At 42.5% G+C, this 15469-nt stretch overlaps 2 protein-coding genes and 1 long non-coding RNA gene across 15 annotated transcripts in view; 1 reads left to right on the top strand and 2 right to left on the bottom strand.

The window, feature by feature from the left end:
- The window catches only part of KIF1B (kinesin family member 1B), a 95532-nt gene extending 91188 nt beyond the window's left edge, over nt 1-4344 (bottom strand). For 6 of the 10 annotated variants that reach the window (XM_062604514.1, XM_062604496.1, XM_062604521.1 and 3 more), the window contains exon 1: nt 4005-4343. The gene's annotated coding sequence lies outside the window, so the exon portion shown is untranslated. Of the gene's footprint in view, nt 1-4004 lie in introns of all 10 variants that reach the window. The other 4 variants (XM_062604462.1, XM_062604487.1, XM_062604479.1 and 1 more) reach the window with 1 other exon arrangement.
- Nucleotides 4345-5315: 971 nt separating this feature from the next.
- On the top strand, nt 5316-7800 carry LOC134156433 (uncharacterized). The gene is made up of 2 exons (XR_009961907.1): nt 5316-5818; nt 7672-7800. It is a non-coding gene; the product is annotated as an uncharacterized LOC134156433 (long non-coding RNA).
- A 1051-nt stretch (nt 7801-8851) lies between these two features.
- UBE4B (ubiquitination factor E4B) overlaps nt 8852-15469 on the bottom strand; it is a 39037-nt gene continuing 32419 nt past the window's right edge. For all 4 annotated transcript variants that reach the window (XM_062604418.1, XM_062604425.1, XM_062604434.1 and 1 more), the window contains 5 exons: nt 14539-14673; nt 14013-14204; nt 11614-11788; nt 10985-11131; nt 8852-10174 (listed from right to left, as the gene is read on the bottom strand). In XM_062604418.1, coding sequence (XP_062460402.1) covers nt 10113-10174; nt 10985-11131; nt 11614-11788; nt 14013-14204; nt 14539-14673 — 711 coding nt within the window. In that variant the 3' untranslated portion in view covers nt 8852-10112. The remainder of the gene's footprint in view (nt 10175-10984; nt 11132-11613; nt 11789-14012; nt 14205-14538; nt 14674-15469) is intronic.

Here is a 15469-nt window from a genome sequence, read left to right as displayed (position 1 = left end):
ACATATCCAAGGAAATGCTCATTTTGGGGTTGTAATCGCAGTGCCACAAAAGCACAAATCTTACTAGCAGATGTAAAGCAGAAGCATTTCAGCTGTAAAGTACTACAGCTGGTAAAAATATTTATACATGCTTAACTCAAGTTATGACACATCTTCACACAGAACACAAAATTTTTAATAAAACTGCATTACTTCATTAATGTCATCACATGGTGAAGGCAGAAATTAAATTACTCCACCAAGCAGAAGTATTTAATGTGCTCCTTATTTTAGCAGGTACCTGAGGTATCTCACCAGACTAGAATAGGAATGTCTTTAGGAACAAGCCAACTGAATTTCAATGTCCGTGGTACTGCAAAGTGGTAGAATAATGATTCATGAGACAGCCACAAAGTCCGCTTTAGGCAAGTACAGAATTTTAAGCAGTTTCACTAAAAACTTAAACATGGAATAGAGCAAAGAAGTAATGGGAATGAATTCACATGATGTTCAAAGCTTAACAGATTCTTGGCTGTTCGTGGGCTGCTTTACTCACTCTTGCTTGGAGATGCCTACTCTTTTGTATAGCAAAGGGTACCATACATATAGCTTCATTCTAAGCCTTGTTCCCGAGTACCTACTGTGTGGAATTCCTGCTCTCCCTTCTTAACACAACCCTTGCATAAGTACCTCTGCCCTCACATGAAAGCTAAGTGACAAGACTAATCCTGATACATCCCAGTAGTATTATTCAACTGATCCTGAACGCTGCTGCAAGAAAACAGGAATGTTACTGTACAGGGCCACAAAGCTTTCTGCTTCTGAAATACAACTTAAGAAATCTATCAAGTGCAAACTCTGTTATTATCAAGTTCATAGTGACACTGTTTACTTTGTCAGATTGTACAAGACTACGAGTAGGTGGAATTTTCATAGGGTGTAGCACATGACAGAAACTCCACCTGACAGTGGCTTAGTGGTTCTCATCTTTCTCTTTCCCATCTACCCATATTAATGTGAAGCCATAAGTGTGTCAACTTCCCACAAGGACCAATGAATAAAGAGAAGGCTGGTGATGAAGGGGATCTTTCTTCCCGCAAGAAAACAAAAATACAATCAATATGTTCTCATATTGTTCTTTATGAAATACAGGGAGCTTATTTTGCCTTCTTAATGAAGAGTTCCACATGCAAAGTTATTTTTTCTGATGTCTTTGTAGAAATAGTTCTCAGGACATTACATTAATTTCTCAGATAACCAGTATAGGTAGGAAACCAGCAAACAGAAGATGGAGTGAAAGAAACTTCTGTTAAAAAAAAAAAAAAAAAAATCATTCTTGAGTACCTAGAGACACCATATTCACAAGAAGAAAGCGTGAAAAGCACACCAAAAGAGACTCCATACGCACTAGCTAAATGACAGCCCTGTTTGAGGCACAGCTGTGAAGAAATTCCTACAGAACAGGTCACAAAATCACCTACAACAGCATAAAAGTTTAACTGCTAGACTTCTGCAATTACCAACTTTCTCCAACCCTAACTTTTGTGCTCATAGAAAGTTAAATGTGGTGTAATTTTAGGCCTTATTCATTCTCAACTATTTTTCATAGCTGAATAAGCAAAATGTCTACTTGTAGGTGCACATGAATTCCAGATGTTTTGAACAACATCTCACTATGCAAGACTTAATTTTCATTAATAAAATTAACCAAAACTGGTACAAGTTTCCAAGCTTCCCATAAATTTAAGTTGTTGGAGTTTTGTGGTTTTTTTTCCACTTACCAGCAATTTTAACTGGTTGTAACATTTTATAGGGACAGTATTGACCATCACACTGAATGGTAAAACAAGGCAAAATGAGACCAAGTTGCATGGCACCACAGATAATAAATTGCAACTGGTTTTTCAGGGTTCACATTTTCCAGTAATATCACTTATTACTACAAAACACCATATCCAGAGTGGTAATAGGAGACTATTTAGCAGAGTAAAACAAGATATGCAATACAGCCTGTGGTACAGATTTAGAAGAATAATCTTTGCAGGAGACAGCTTTTCTATACTCAAATGGATGATTCTCCTAATGTCTTAGAAAGAGTCTACTAGCTGTGTATCTTTAAACATTCAGTCTATAGGAATCCAATCAGGAACCAAGTAAAAAAAGGAACTACATGCTTGCGTCTTTGACATGATGATTTACCACTGGTTCTAGAACAGGTGGTAGATAACATGAGTTGTTTAGTGAGCTCTATCAGCAGAAAGCAAACCCTACATATTATTTTTACACTTATATTTAACTACTATTAAAAGATACCCACTATCCACCCTGCAAGTCAGACAGTGAGGTTTTAATATTAAAGTGTGTCATTAAACAAATCACCCAAATAACTTGTTTGCTTTCTGTCATTCAAGCTGACAAACCCAATGATGTTGGTCAACCACTGTTCATGGTCTCAAAGCATTCATAACTAGATTTGGACTTCCACAGATGTTTAAAGACACAAGCTGTTCATTAAGACTTGGATCCTTGGATGTATTTGCAAGTTTTGACAAACCAGTTTTTATCCAATGTCAAAATACAGGACATAATTTTTGAAACAAAGTTACAAGAAGGATAAGGATTTAGAGTCAAATTATTTCTGTACTCAGAGAAGTTTGCAACCAGTTCAAAGTGGTTACAAAAACAACGTTCAGAATCTGCATTCTGAATCTCTACATTCAAATAAAAACCAATCAAATCCCACCAGACACCACAAATGAAGAAACATCACTTTTATTTAACGCAGCCAGCCATTGTGGCATATTGGCATAGGTATGTGTACCAGAGAATGTGCTCACTTTTAGACAAAAAAATTGCTTGTAACTTAATCAGTACAAGAGCTCTAAGGAAAGAAAATTAACTAGGAAAGAGATGAGCATATGGAAAGTTAGCAAAACAGCTGTTCAGAGCAGCAGTGGGTTATGAACAAGAGGTCCGGAGCGAATCCTATTTTAGGGCCTCCACTAAGGATCAGGTAGTGATGACAGTCTGATATATCAGCTGAACTCATACACTGCGGATTGCTATCTTCGTACTGAGGGAAGATGCCAGATAAAACAGTGGTGCAGAACTTGGCACCACACTGAAAATCCACTCGTATCAACATACAGCTATTTATCAACACACCAACGTACTGGATTGTGCAATAGCAAAAAGAACTGAGCTAAGAAGGAGCTGGAAGTGAAGAGAAATATACTTTAAAATTCGCTATGATTACAGTTTACATTTCAAAGAAGAGATACAAATTCACTGTCCTCTTCTGGTGAAGTCTAGCTCTCCAACCTCCATTTCATACCCATATTCTGCCAATGACCCCAAAAGTAGCAGGCCTGTCAGCCCGTCTCCTGACGCCTGCCTCCTGACTTGGCTCACAGAGGATTGTCAGATCATCATCCCAATATGGCTGCCTCAGGAATTGTGCTGTTCTGAATCCAGGGACAGATCCACTACCTACAGGTCCACAAAACACACCCTGAAAACCACAATCCTTTTACATTCTGGCATCTTTCAGCTGGCTGAGGGACTACGCCTCCCTCCCGAACAAGCAATCATCGCCGTCACCACATCCGAGCTACAAAGGAGAAAAAAGGACGACGAAACGCGGCGGTATTCGCGACCCACACAGCGGACGGGAATCACACAAGGAAAAGGACGGGAAGCGGTCGGACCGCCATGGCTTGGGGCGCCTGGGGCAAAGGGGAAGGCAGCATCCCAGGGGACAAATACATGCATCAGGCAAATGCAGGGGAAGAAAGGCCCCACGCCCTTGTGCCGCTGCCCTGACAGCTCCGGGGCAGCCTGTCCTGCCAGTACACCCCATCCCGCCCCTCCACCTCTCAGGCCCCATCCCACCCATGGCGAGTCGGTCCCCCTATTCACCCCGTCGAACAGCTGCCTAAACCCGCCTCCCCCACCGCATTACAGCATCCACTCCCCTCTCCGCACCAAGCCGTTCCCCTGCGGGCCGAGCTCTCTCAGCGCCTCACCTGGGGACGGGCGGGGGTGTCCGCAGGACGCGGGCAGTGGGGGCCGCCGGCGCTGTCAGCAGCTGAGAAGGGCGGCGGGGCCGGTGAAGCAGCGCAGCGCGGGGCGGAGGAGAGAGAAGAGGCCGGACACCTCCATCACGCTTCGCTGCCTCCACCGAGGCTGGGAGACCCCTCCCGCCGCCAGGAAGGAAGCGGGGAGGGCGAGGGAGGGAAGGAGGAGGGGAGAAAGGGGGAGGGAGAAAAGAGAAAGGCCGCGCCGGGAAGAACGAGCGCAGCGCCGCGCTCCCCTCAGCGCCGCTCCCACACTGACAGGCTCGCGGCGCCCCGGGCCCGCCTCCGCAGGGGGAGGAATGTCAGCTCCGCCAATAGCAGCGCGCCGTCGCTCCCTCCTCCCTGCAGCCCACCAATCGTCAGGCGAATATTCCGCGTATTCCCGCCTTCCGCCTTGCCAATCACAGGCTGACACAGCTGTGAACCAATCACATCCCTCAGCCTCGCGGACACGGGGGATCGTCTCTTCTCCATCCCCAGCCAATCAGAACTCGGGATGGAAGCCGCGTCTTCCCTCTGTTAACCTATAGCGAGCGGAGAGAGCGCCCCGGGCCTTATCACCGCCCCTCCGCCGTGTGTGCGTGCGCGCCGCCTCAGGTTGTGGCGGGCTCAGCTTCGCGGCCGGGACCGGCGGGGGTCGTTACCGGAGCTGTGGGCGCTAAAATGAGGCTTCCAGTGCGTGCGGCTGGCTGGGGGCAGCGCCCGCCTGCACACTAACAGTGGCTGAAGTAGGGAATTGGAGAACTCCCAGCCGGGTTCAGAGAGATCCGGTAGGAATTTGGGTCTAATCTGGTGGTAGCTCAGAGAGAAGGGATTAATTTTCCTTAATTTTCCCTTCTCCGCCTTTAAAATGTTCTTTGGAGCAGCCTGAGTTATTGTCGTAGATCTCATACATTTATGTGATTGTTCTAGTCAATGGTGCTGTGTTAGCTCCTATACTTTCAATAATTCAACGTGTTCTCATAGTAAAAACTTATTTTTGTGGCAATAACTTCAGCTGTAAAGTTCCTCCTTTCCATTAGAACTTTGATCATTTCAAGAGGCTTGTGTTTTAAGAAAGTAATACTACATTAAATACCTGAATTACATATTTACCACATGCGCACCATCATACATGACCTGGATTTAAGCTGTTGAGAGCCTTTGGGACCTGAGATTTCTAGGTTCAGGACAGGGTTTTTTTTAATTCACAGGCCTGGCCATTAAGGACGTTGGATCTTGGCTGTGTCTCATGTTCCCCATCAGGCTCAGGTAATTCGTTACTTTCTGTTTGGTGAAAAATGCCTTTTCCCTCTTCCCAGTCTCACTGGGTGTGGGTATCAGCGGCAGCTACGCCTATGAACACAACAGCTTAACAGCACAGGGATGTGCAGCAGGTTGTAGGCAAACACTGCCAAGCAACCAGCAAATCAATAGTAGGTGGTTTTCATACGGCCTAGAAAATACCATTATTTGAACTTTGGAAGACTTCCTATTGCCAGGACATACGATTATGTTTTCAATGTGATGTAACCGTGCTACCTTCTATCTGGGGCTCTGCAGAATTAGGTCAGCTCTGATTTCTCTGGGGAAAGAAACCACCACACGCCAGAAAAACAAACCACCAAAACCTGTTTCAAACCCCTCTGAACCCTTCAGAATACTGGGTGTGTGCTGTAGTCCTCCATGGTAAGAGACAACATGATTAATGTTACTTCAGCAAAGTTTGTGTAGTGTCTCCTAGGAACAGTAGTTTCTGCATCACTGCCTTATGCCTAAGTTTGGTGAGTACTCGTGCAGAACAGTTCCAGTACGTTAAGTCAGTTGGTTGCTTACAGAGTGCTGAAAAATCTGCTGGAAACGGTCAGAGAAAGTCTAGTTACGTGTTGAGAAAGAGGGTGAAAGGCAAATGGCACGTGTAGCGTCTGGGAGGTCACCCACTGCAAAAGGCAACGAGGAAAACTCCTCTTTAAACACCCAAGTATGGAGGTGAAAGGTGGTAAAGGATCAAGGCAGTCCTCCTCTAGCAGTTTGTGATGCCTTTTTAATTACAGAATTTGGGCATTTTATCTTAATTTAATTAGACCAGCCACCTCAGTATTGGTTTTGCAAGTAAGGTCTCCTTGGGTAACTTAGACTTAACCTATAAATTTAAATGTACTTAAATGGAATCCCACTGCAGGGTTTTACCTGTGAATCCTGCTTTAAAAAGTGTCCATTCCCTTATAGGAAAGGGATGATTTTTACTCCTTTTATGTGTTTCTGACCAATACCACATTCTCTGCAAACCAGCTGAAGCAGATCCATGTCCCTGTAAAAATGTGCATGTTTATAACTAGAATTAGACATTCCTTTTCAAGAAAACATTCACATAATGAATGTCCCCAGCTCAAGAGACATGTTCTTGAGCAGTATTATACCAGAGAAGTAAGAGCAATAGTACTGTGAAGAATTTGTGTTTATTAGTAAAAGCAAATATAGCTCCTTTCTCAAATCACTAAGATATGCTACCTAAAATTGGGAAGCCTGTTTAAATGCAGGAAAAAAGGCAAGTTTAAGTTCTTAGCTGAGTGGTAATGAAGAGTAAGACAGCTACAGTGTAGTGCCAAGCTCTGGGAATTGTTGGAGTCAGTCTGTTGCTGGCTGAAGCAGTGGTCATCCTGCTCTATACCAGCGTTAAGCTGTCCTTGCTGCCAGCAGGGAACAGCCGACTGTTGTAAATTGTGCTATTGCATAAGCGTAAATTGTGGTATAATAGAATCGATTGGACTGAGTTGTATTGCAGAGCCTGCCCCAGGAATTTCTCTAGTTGCAAAATTCCTTGCCTTAGGAATTGCTCTAGGACAAGTAGAGACCAGCAATACAATCTTGTAACATCCAGTTGTCCAAGAGAAGCACCTTCTGCAACAGTGATGCAAGTTTGCCATTCCTGGGATGAGCCGTTCCCAGCTCACAGCTATCAGATACATGTAAACGTCAGAGGTAATTTAATCAATTGGTAGTTTCTGTGATCTCTAATACAAAGTCTCTGTATTGTAATAAGATTACAGTCAGATTGAAGAAGGTCAGTGATGTGTCAGTAGGGGGAGGGAAATCACAGAAACCTGCAGGTAGTAGTAAATGAGTTAAACTGAGAACTGTCACACACACACACACACACACGTTTGTGGGAGATTTAATCTACTACTGAATTCAGCTTTCCTCTTCAAGCACTCAGGTGCCCACTTCCCACTGCAGGACAGGCCTTTGAGTCACTTTGTGCCCAGAAGCCAGCAACCTAGTGGTAGTTTTGGTTGGTTGTATTAAAAATACACTTCATTATTCTGCCCAAGAATGCTGAATTTGGGGGAGTGTTTGTCTGAATTCACATGTTTGAAATACCTGATACTAGTTCTCCAGATAAAATTGTTTTAGCCACTTCATGTTAGCCTTCCTGTCTTCTGTAATCTCTGCATTGATACACTTTCAACTGATAAATGTATGCCATAATTAGACAAAACAGTTCAGTAATGCATGTCGCTATTTATATTCCTCAGGTTAAAAGTCAGATATGATAGAAGAATAAATAGAGATTCTGAAGAGCATTGTCTTAATACATCTCATACCAAATGTAAATATTTCTATTTCCTCCTGTCAGGCAAGGTTAAGAGAAACACCCTGAATTTGTTCAAAGAAGCCTTTCAGGTGGTACAATGGAATAAATGAATAGAAAAAATACAGGAATTTCATTTTATACTTGCATTAAAAAGAGCTAATTCCATACTGATTTTTTTTGGTATTTAAATGCATAACCTATTCCTTATTCACAAAAGGTGGTGGTGTGTCTGGTTTGTTATAGCTGAAGAAAAGGAGAAGAAAGTCTTTCTTCCACATTTCCAGTATATTGGAAAGCTGTCGATGAAAGCTATTAACTTACAGAAAAATGTCATGATGTGAAACATCCTCCAGTAAAAGCAAATATGCATTGTTGAGTTGTCCTCCATCAAATAATATATAAATTCTGGGCTGTTTCTAGAGATTTCATGCTATAATCCTTAATGATGAGGTGACAGTGGAACATTTAAAAGGGCTTTTGTAATGTAAAAAATAATTACATCTTTACTGAAAAAGAAAACTCATTTTGTCCCTGTCCATGGCAGGGGGCTGGAATGAGACAACATAAGGTCCTTTCCAACCCCAACTATTCTATGAAATTCATCACTCACTGCACACCCTTGTAAGACATTCAGAAACCATGATGGATTTGGATGCTGAATGAGAGCTTGCACATAAAAGCATAGCGGACTTTGTTGTGTGACTTTTGAAGAGGGGAGGAATTTGAATTTGTGGAAGAAAGGAGTTTTAAGGAACTATAAAACCAGGCAGTTCACAAGCTTCTCTGTTCCAGCAGTCCAGGCAGACACCAACTTTGGAATCCTCCTCCCACCCTTGGGGAAAACAAACCACACGCACACTGTGGGGAAAGAACAGAAGAAACCCCACACCAGAAAAACAAATCCAAACCCCACTACACGTTTTAATTCAGAATCACTTGCACATCTTAAAGGTCAGCACTGGATTATATATAACCTGACCAAAACTCCCCCTGGAGCCTGTCACCAACTGTCACGTAGCTATGAATAGGTATAAGAGTCACACACTTGGGAACATTCATTAGTTTGAAGTACTACTGATATCTGTGCACACAGAAACGTTCCACATAATTCACTTAAGTTCTCTCCAGATCCTAAATCCCCATCAGCAAACCTGAGCAAACCAACCCAATCATTAGTGTTATTCTTTCACTGGCACACTTAAAGGAAAGGCAAAGGCACCCCTTTGTGTGAGTGTGTATCATTTATTGTAGTTCAAGAGTCAGGAACTGAACAGAAGACACAGCGAAAAAAAAAACACAAAAGAAAAACAACCTTTTTTTTCAGACTTAATTTTAAAACACCATGGTTTCAAATCCTTTTTAAAAAGGAAATTCAAGTATCAGATGCAGGGGGCAGTAAATACAAAAATGTCTGTGAATCTTTTTTTTTTTTAGTTATTTTTTTATTTAAAAATGTAAGTCTACATTTCCTGCACCCTTTCTGCTTTGGTAAGGCCAAGCCATGGATACAAATTGGTACGCAACATAAAAAATGACCCCCTGCCCCAAACTGCAACCTCCGAGACTAAAAGGATCTGCTCTCTGCAGACAAGCTCTAATAGCTCAGAACTGTCATTTAGCATATATCAGATCTGCAGCATTGAAAGAATGGAGTTTGTTTCTTTAAAAGTCACTGAAATCCTGGTATTCCCGAGCATCGCATCCACAGCAGCTGTTTCAACATGTTTCTATCTCAAGGCTTTTCAAAAATACCAGAGCATCTACATCAACAGAAAGAGAAGGGACAGTTCAAAGAACGGAAATGAAAATCCATGTGTGAAATCATTCCTTTTTTGAAGTTATCCTTGTGTCTAACACCAATTAAAAACCAAAAATGCAAATATGTGTAATAGAAAAATACGATCCCAAGATTAACACTTTGTTGCAGGCACAGCTATCCCACGGAATATGTTCTTTTGAGGGCAGGGGAATGATTCTGATTTTCACAGGGATTTTTGTTTTTGCATTACAAAAAGAAAAATAGGACAGCAGTGCAGGTTTGATGGAAGAGGGAAAGAAAAGGAGGGAAAGAGGAAAAAGTTACTTTAGCAGCAAAATGTCCAAGGTTCTAACCACAATCAAATTAACGGATATCTGGCTGTAAAAAATAAGGTTGAAGGGATGCTGCCCTGATCCATTCATCTCTGCTAAAATAATTCAGCTGTAAGAACTCCAAAACGTGACATACTGAAGGACAGTTTTGTAACATAAGCAACTTCCTAGCTTGTCCTCCATGTTATTGACCATCCTTATCACTTAAATATATGTACAAGAATTAAGCTGCTTTCCTCTTCGTCCACATGCTTCTGGTCACCACTGGAAGCCAGTGCCAGTGGGCGTGCTAATCCCATCAACAGCTTGCAAAGGGTTTCTGCTCCACTACCACCCGAACAGCCCACGCCCTGCTCTTCCCACTGGTGTTGGCGTGCACTGCAAGGGAATTCTTAATGGTCAGCGTTCTGCTTGTCTCTCATCCAGGCTTGGATTTGTTCTTTAAGTTCTGGCACTAGTAATGTAAAGGAGAAAAAAGAAGAATTATTAATTTGCAGTTAAATTGTAAATATTCTACTGTAAGGAAGCTCCTCATGACTAATTTCTTTTCCAGAAACCTAATCAGGAATGCCTTCTCTATCAATGTATTTTCTGCACAGCTTTGAGTAAATGACTGACTCATTTCCCTACCACAATAATATCCTTTGGCCTGGTAGTTATGAAGTCAAGGACATGGGATTTCTTTCCCAGAAGAAGGGAAAGCAGAAGGAACTAACCTTTCTGTGCACACTGAGATGAAGGAACCATTACTTCCATTGAGGCCTCAACGCTATCTTCTGACAGTATACAGAACAGGGCTAGAGCACCTCTCCTGTGACGACAGGCTGAAAGATCTGGGCTTGTTCAGCTTTGAGAAGGGTCCAGGGAGACCTTGTAACAGTCTTCCAGTACCTAAAGGAGGCTTCCAAGAAGCCTGGAGAGGGACCTTTTACAAAAGCATGTTGGGACAGGACAAAGGGGAATGGATTTAAACTGAAAGAGACTGGGATGAGATCTATGGAAGTTCTTCCCTGTGAGGGTGCTGAGGCGCTGGCACAGGGTGCCCAGAGAAGCTGTGGCTGCCCCATGCAGTGTTCAAGGCCAGGTTGGATAGGGCTTGGAGCGACCTGCTCTAGTAGAAGGTGTCCCTGCCCGTGGCAAGGGGTTGGAACTTTAAGGTCCCTTCCAACCCAAACCATTATTGTATGATTCTATGAGAACACACTGCATGCAAATTGCTTCCCCCAGTCTGTAACAGTTCCACTGGTGAATATTAAACCAATACCTGGTTCCAGCATATTTTCTGTCAGTGTCTGACGATTGAAAGGGTCAGTGGAAGAGTTCAACAGATGTCTCAGGATGATTGACCTGTCCATAATAGTTCCAGAGGGCAGCCTCACAGGATCAGTCATCAGGGTGTCCATAAGTGGGTCTGGGGGCACAAAGGGTCTCATTAAATTGGAGACAATAGCTACAAATTTTATCTGCACACAAAACCACAGTGCAGAACTGATTATTCAGGGTCCCCAGTCAAGTATGTTGCTGGAGATACAGAAAAGGGTTAGTACAAGCAGTGGACTTGAGCCTTTATTCTCTATTCTCTATTCTCTTTATTCCTTATTATTTTCCCTTCCTGAACTGGGACAAAGCATCAGGTATTTTAACTCTATTTTCAAATTATTATTTTGTTTTAACTGTGCTAAAGTACATGTAAGCAAAACATGCATAGGACTGGATGTATGATCCCAGGGAAAGCAAAAAGAAACTCTTAGCTCTATTTACTTAACTATTAAATAGAAACGGAGCAGGATGCAAGGCTTCTTAGACAAAACCAAGTTTCTATTAAGATACATCAAAGTAACAAGCCAAATCCCTCTTCTCCTAACAAGCCAGTATTTAGGAATCTCAACTTGCCTCTGAATTCATCCGGAGCATCGCTGTAATCAATTTCTGCACGGGCATTCTTGGCAACAATCTCCTCCACTTTCTCTGCCAGAAGTTTGAATTTCTCTATTGCTATGGTTGACTTGATTCCAGCCTTCCTCATCTTGGAGATCACCTCCTCAAAGAGCTCTTTACTGTAGGACCTCTACAAGCGAAGCATAAAAAGACCACTTTGATGAGCAGTATCATCCTAATATGCCATAAAGATTTTAATGCAGTCTTTTAAGGTTAAGAAAGAGGAATCAATGAAACCTCAGCATCACATCAGGCAGAAAACATTTCACCCAGTCCATCTTTGGGGTGGACTTGGGCTTTTTTTTACTGGTCTTCACTGTTGTAGAACTGTCCAGACCAACAAAAAAGGCAACATCACCTAATCAAAACGATCAAGACATTCAGAGAGCCTATAATTATTAGCACTGTTCCTTTGACAACACATCCATCCTGCCACTCTTGTCTGCATTCTCATTCTCACAAGTCTTGGCTGGAAACAAAGCACAAAAAGAGAAGTGGTTTTGATTCTTTAACTTCTTTGATAATGTGCAAGGCAGCAATGGGAAAGAAGTGATTGTTTCTCCTAATCCAAACAAAAACCCCACCCCGTGATGTTACAGAAATAGTAAAACAACTCAGAGGGAGCTAATGCTGGTTGGGAACTTGCCAGGCTGTGCAATCAGAGCTGTACAGCTGCACAGTACAACATTGAAAGGAACCAACTGCATATCCTATAGTTTCTACTGGAGCGAGCATTGCTCTCATGTAAAAACAGAAAGTTAGGCAAGGGCTTTTGAAAACTGCTTATGTTCTAAAGACACCATTTTCTTCTCAGTTCACAATGCCATGTTTTGATATAAGCCTTTTAATAAAATTGTTATTTACCCTGCAGTGCAAGGTTGAATTAAATGACAAAACAAAACCACGCTAAGTCTCACAGATTTCTGTTTTCCTTGGGGGTTTTAAAATGTTCAGCACAGCCCTCCTCCTTTCATCTACGCTACATCACATCAAGAAATACCATTCACTGCTTGGGGCACACAGTGCCCACCCAAACTCCTTTCTAGCCCAAGTGAGCAGAGCTATGGCAACACGCCCAGGGCTTTAGAAGTGTTTTCAGATCCCTTCTGATACGTGCTAGGATTTGCAAATGGGAAGTGTATCAAAATGCTTTAGAGAAACCCTGCCATGATCAAGCAACTTTTTGTTTTGTTTTGTTTTTCCCCTCCTAATACCAGTAGCCATTACTGGGCATTTCCTTGGTGTTTCTTTCCTGTCATTGACAGTTTCTAAGATACTGGTCAGCCCACCCCCTTTTTTTAATGAAGGGCCACTTTGTTAATTAAGCTTTATTCCAGTTCCCACACCAGCAGGCTGCTTTTTCTTTAATCCCTCTGTCATGTGCGTTTTGCTGTGGCATCGATGAATGAATGATGGGTAACATTCTCACTTTCACATGTACCAAACAGCACAAAACACTCCCTGTGTGCTCGTTATATACATGCAAACACACAAGGTCTGTTTCACAAGTGTTACTGATGTTATCTGCAATTATCAGGACTTCACTAATTACAGAAAAGGGATCATAAGTTACTCCAACACCTCTGATCTGCTCAGCATGCAAATCCAGCTTCATGTGCTGTGAACCAGCTTCCACTAGAATTTCAGTTGGCCACTGAGAATATTTTTTCCTCTAGATCTTGAGAAGTTTGTATTATAAGACACAGGCGTGGAGAGATGCAAGTCCATTGTCTGATAGGTTTACAGAAGTGAGGGACAGCTCATCTATCAGAACTAATGGTCTGCTCTGAAGACTCCCATGAGGAGTTCAAGGACGCCTTTAACTGTCTCACATCTGCTGTGCTTTGTCAGTTTATTGCAGAGCCATTTAATGAAGTGACAGAGAAGGGAATACTATTTGGAAACTGTTAGTCTAGAGAAAGAACTTTGGATTGCTAAATGAGGCTCTTAGTCCCAGCTCCGTTTCATGTGTTCTTGATGAGGAAGCAAGAAAGGTGTTAAAACTCTTTGTACGGTTCCATTTTCCCACTTGGAAAATTAGAACCAAGTACTTCTGGTACTTTACACCAAGGCTGTGTGTAGCTCGTAAGTGGCTAATGCTCAGGAAATTCCCTACACATGTGAAGTGCTACAGATGTTTGTGTGTATCTGTACGTTTGCAAAACGCTACCCATCCGCAAAGAGCAGACAGAATACGGACAGGGCTCATATGCTGAAAAAAAACAAACTGCAAGCACGTATGATGGAACTGGGTGGCAGGAAGATGAAACTCTTCTAGGGGATTCTGCAAAGTCCTCTTCTTCTACAGTGCTTTTTGCTTTTGTCCTCCCCCCTCTCATGTCTCTGGAGCTCACCTGATCATCAGCAATTGCTTTAGCGAAGCGAGCACAGTCTAGCTGTAGGTAAATGTCAGTCAGTTGGTCCAACAGCTTCTTTGGTTCAAACCCGTATTTCTCAGGGTTTTCGACTTTCAGGTCACGGCACTTGGGGCCACACAGTTGCTGCAAGTTAAAGTTCAACATAGCAGCCAGTCGTGGTCCAAGTTCCTACAAGACCAAAGTAAAACAGCAATAAAGATTATCATCACTGGATTTGCATACAGCAAGAGCAGGAATTATAAACTAATAAAATCATCCTTTTGTAGACTGGAAGTGTCTTTATGCTCACTTTCAGTTAAAAAAAAATGAATGCAAACAGCTAGAAGGATCACATCGTCTCACTGACTCGACATCAAATAACTTCAACGGCAATTAGATTTCAATGAGTTGGAGAAAGGGAGGAGAATGGAGACAAAGGGCTACCAAACATTTCCAGGTTATTATCCAACAGCAGGGATGTTAAGAGAAGCCAGAAACCAAGATAAGTCTGAGCAGGACTTACAGGTCTGAGGAAAGGCTTCTGAACCTGCTTGGTAAGGATGTGGAACATATCCACAGTTTCCGTTGCCAGGGCAAGATAGGAACGAGATACACGCTCATCCTGAGCCAGCTGGGACTGCCGAGCCTGCTGCTGCTCCTAGAAAAGAAACCTTCAGTGGTTACAAGCCCATGGAATTCCCTACATCATCACCCTTCAAAACAGCCATAGTGCTCACATGGTCCAGACAGACAGACGAGCAGATGACAGTTCAAATACAGCTGTGATACATGTGTTAGTTTAAGGTACAGCTCACTTCTACTACCCACTGCTAAAGCCTGCAATCTTCCAGATTCCTGCAGCACTGTAACATCAGTGCGAATGGTATCACAAGACCCAGGGGTCACTGAGTCTGTTCACATCCTGTAACTGCTCCTCACAGTTGCAGACCTGGGTTATGCGTCCTTTCCATCCAAATGCCTCAAGATCAACTTGGGACCTGAGAGTCAAGTGAGGTTCTCTCTAATTTGTGCCCCACCAGAAGTAATAAACCCTCCACACTGGAACAATCTGTAGATTTGTACCAGTGCATTTTGTCACTACAATAATGGCTTTACCTTGCTAGGAGGCACAAACAAGAGGAGCAAACCAGAATCACTTTAACAAACATGATCTTGATAGCTTTTTCTTTTCAAATTCTTTTTTAAAATCAATAACCTTAAAATAGAAATACCTGACATAGGTGGGTCAACACACAGTTATTGTTTGATCAGAGGTAACGGGCTCTAATGGTCTGCATCAAATCTACTCTGGATCAATGCATTAACAAAATAAAAGCTTCTATTCCTTGAAGCCAATTCTACTGGCAAGCATCTTCCAAAAGCTCCTTCAAGAAGGTTAAAGTCTCAGTTTCTCCACTTAGAATTAAGTGTAGAGCAATTTAAAACTTCACAAT

Source organism: Pezoporus occidentalis, unplaced genomic scaffold (assembly GCF_034315485.1).
Source record: "Pezoporus occidentalis ecotype Australia unplaced genomic scaffold, CSIRO_AGI_Poc_V1 ctg119, whole genome shotgun sequence".
Taxonomy (NCBI): domain Eukaryota; kingdom Metazoa; phylum Chordata; class Aves; order Psittaciformes; family Psittacidae; genus Pezoporus; species Pezoporus occidentalis.
Note: the sequence above shows the minus strand (reverse complement) of the source record. Positions and strands in the feature narration are given on the sequence as shown.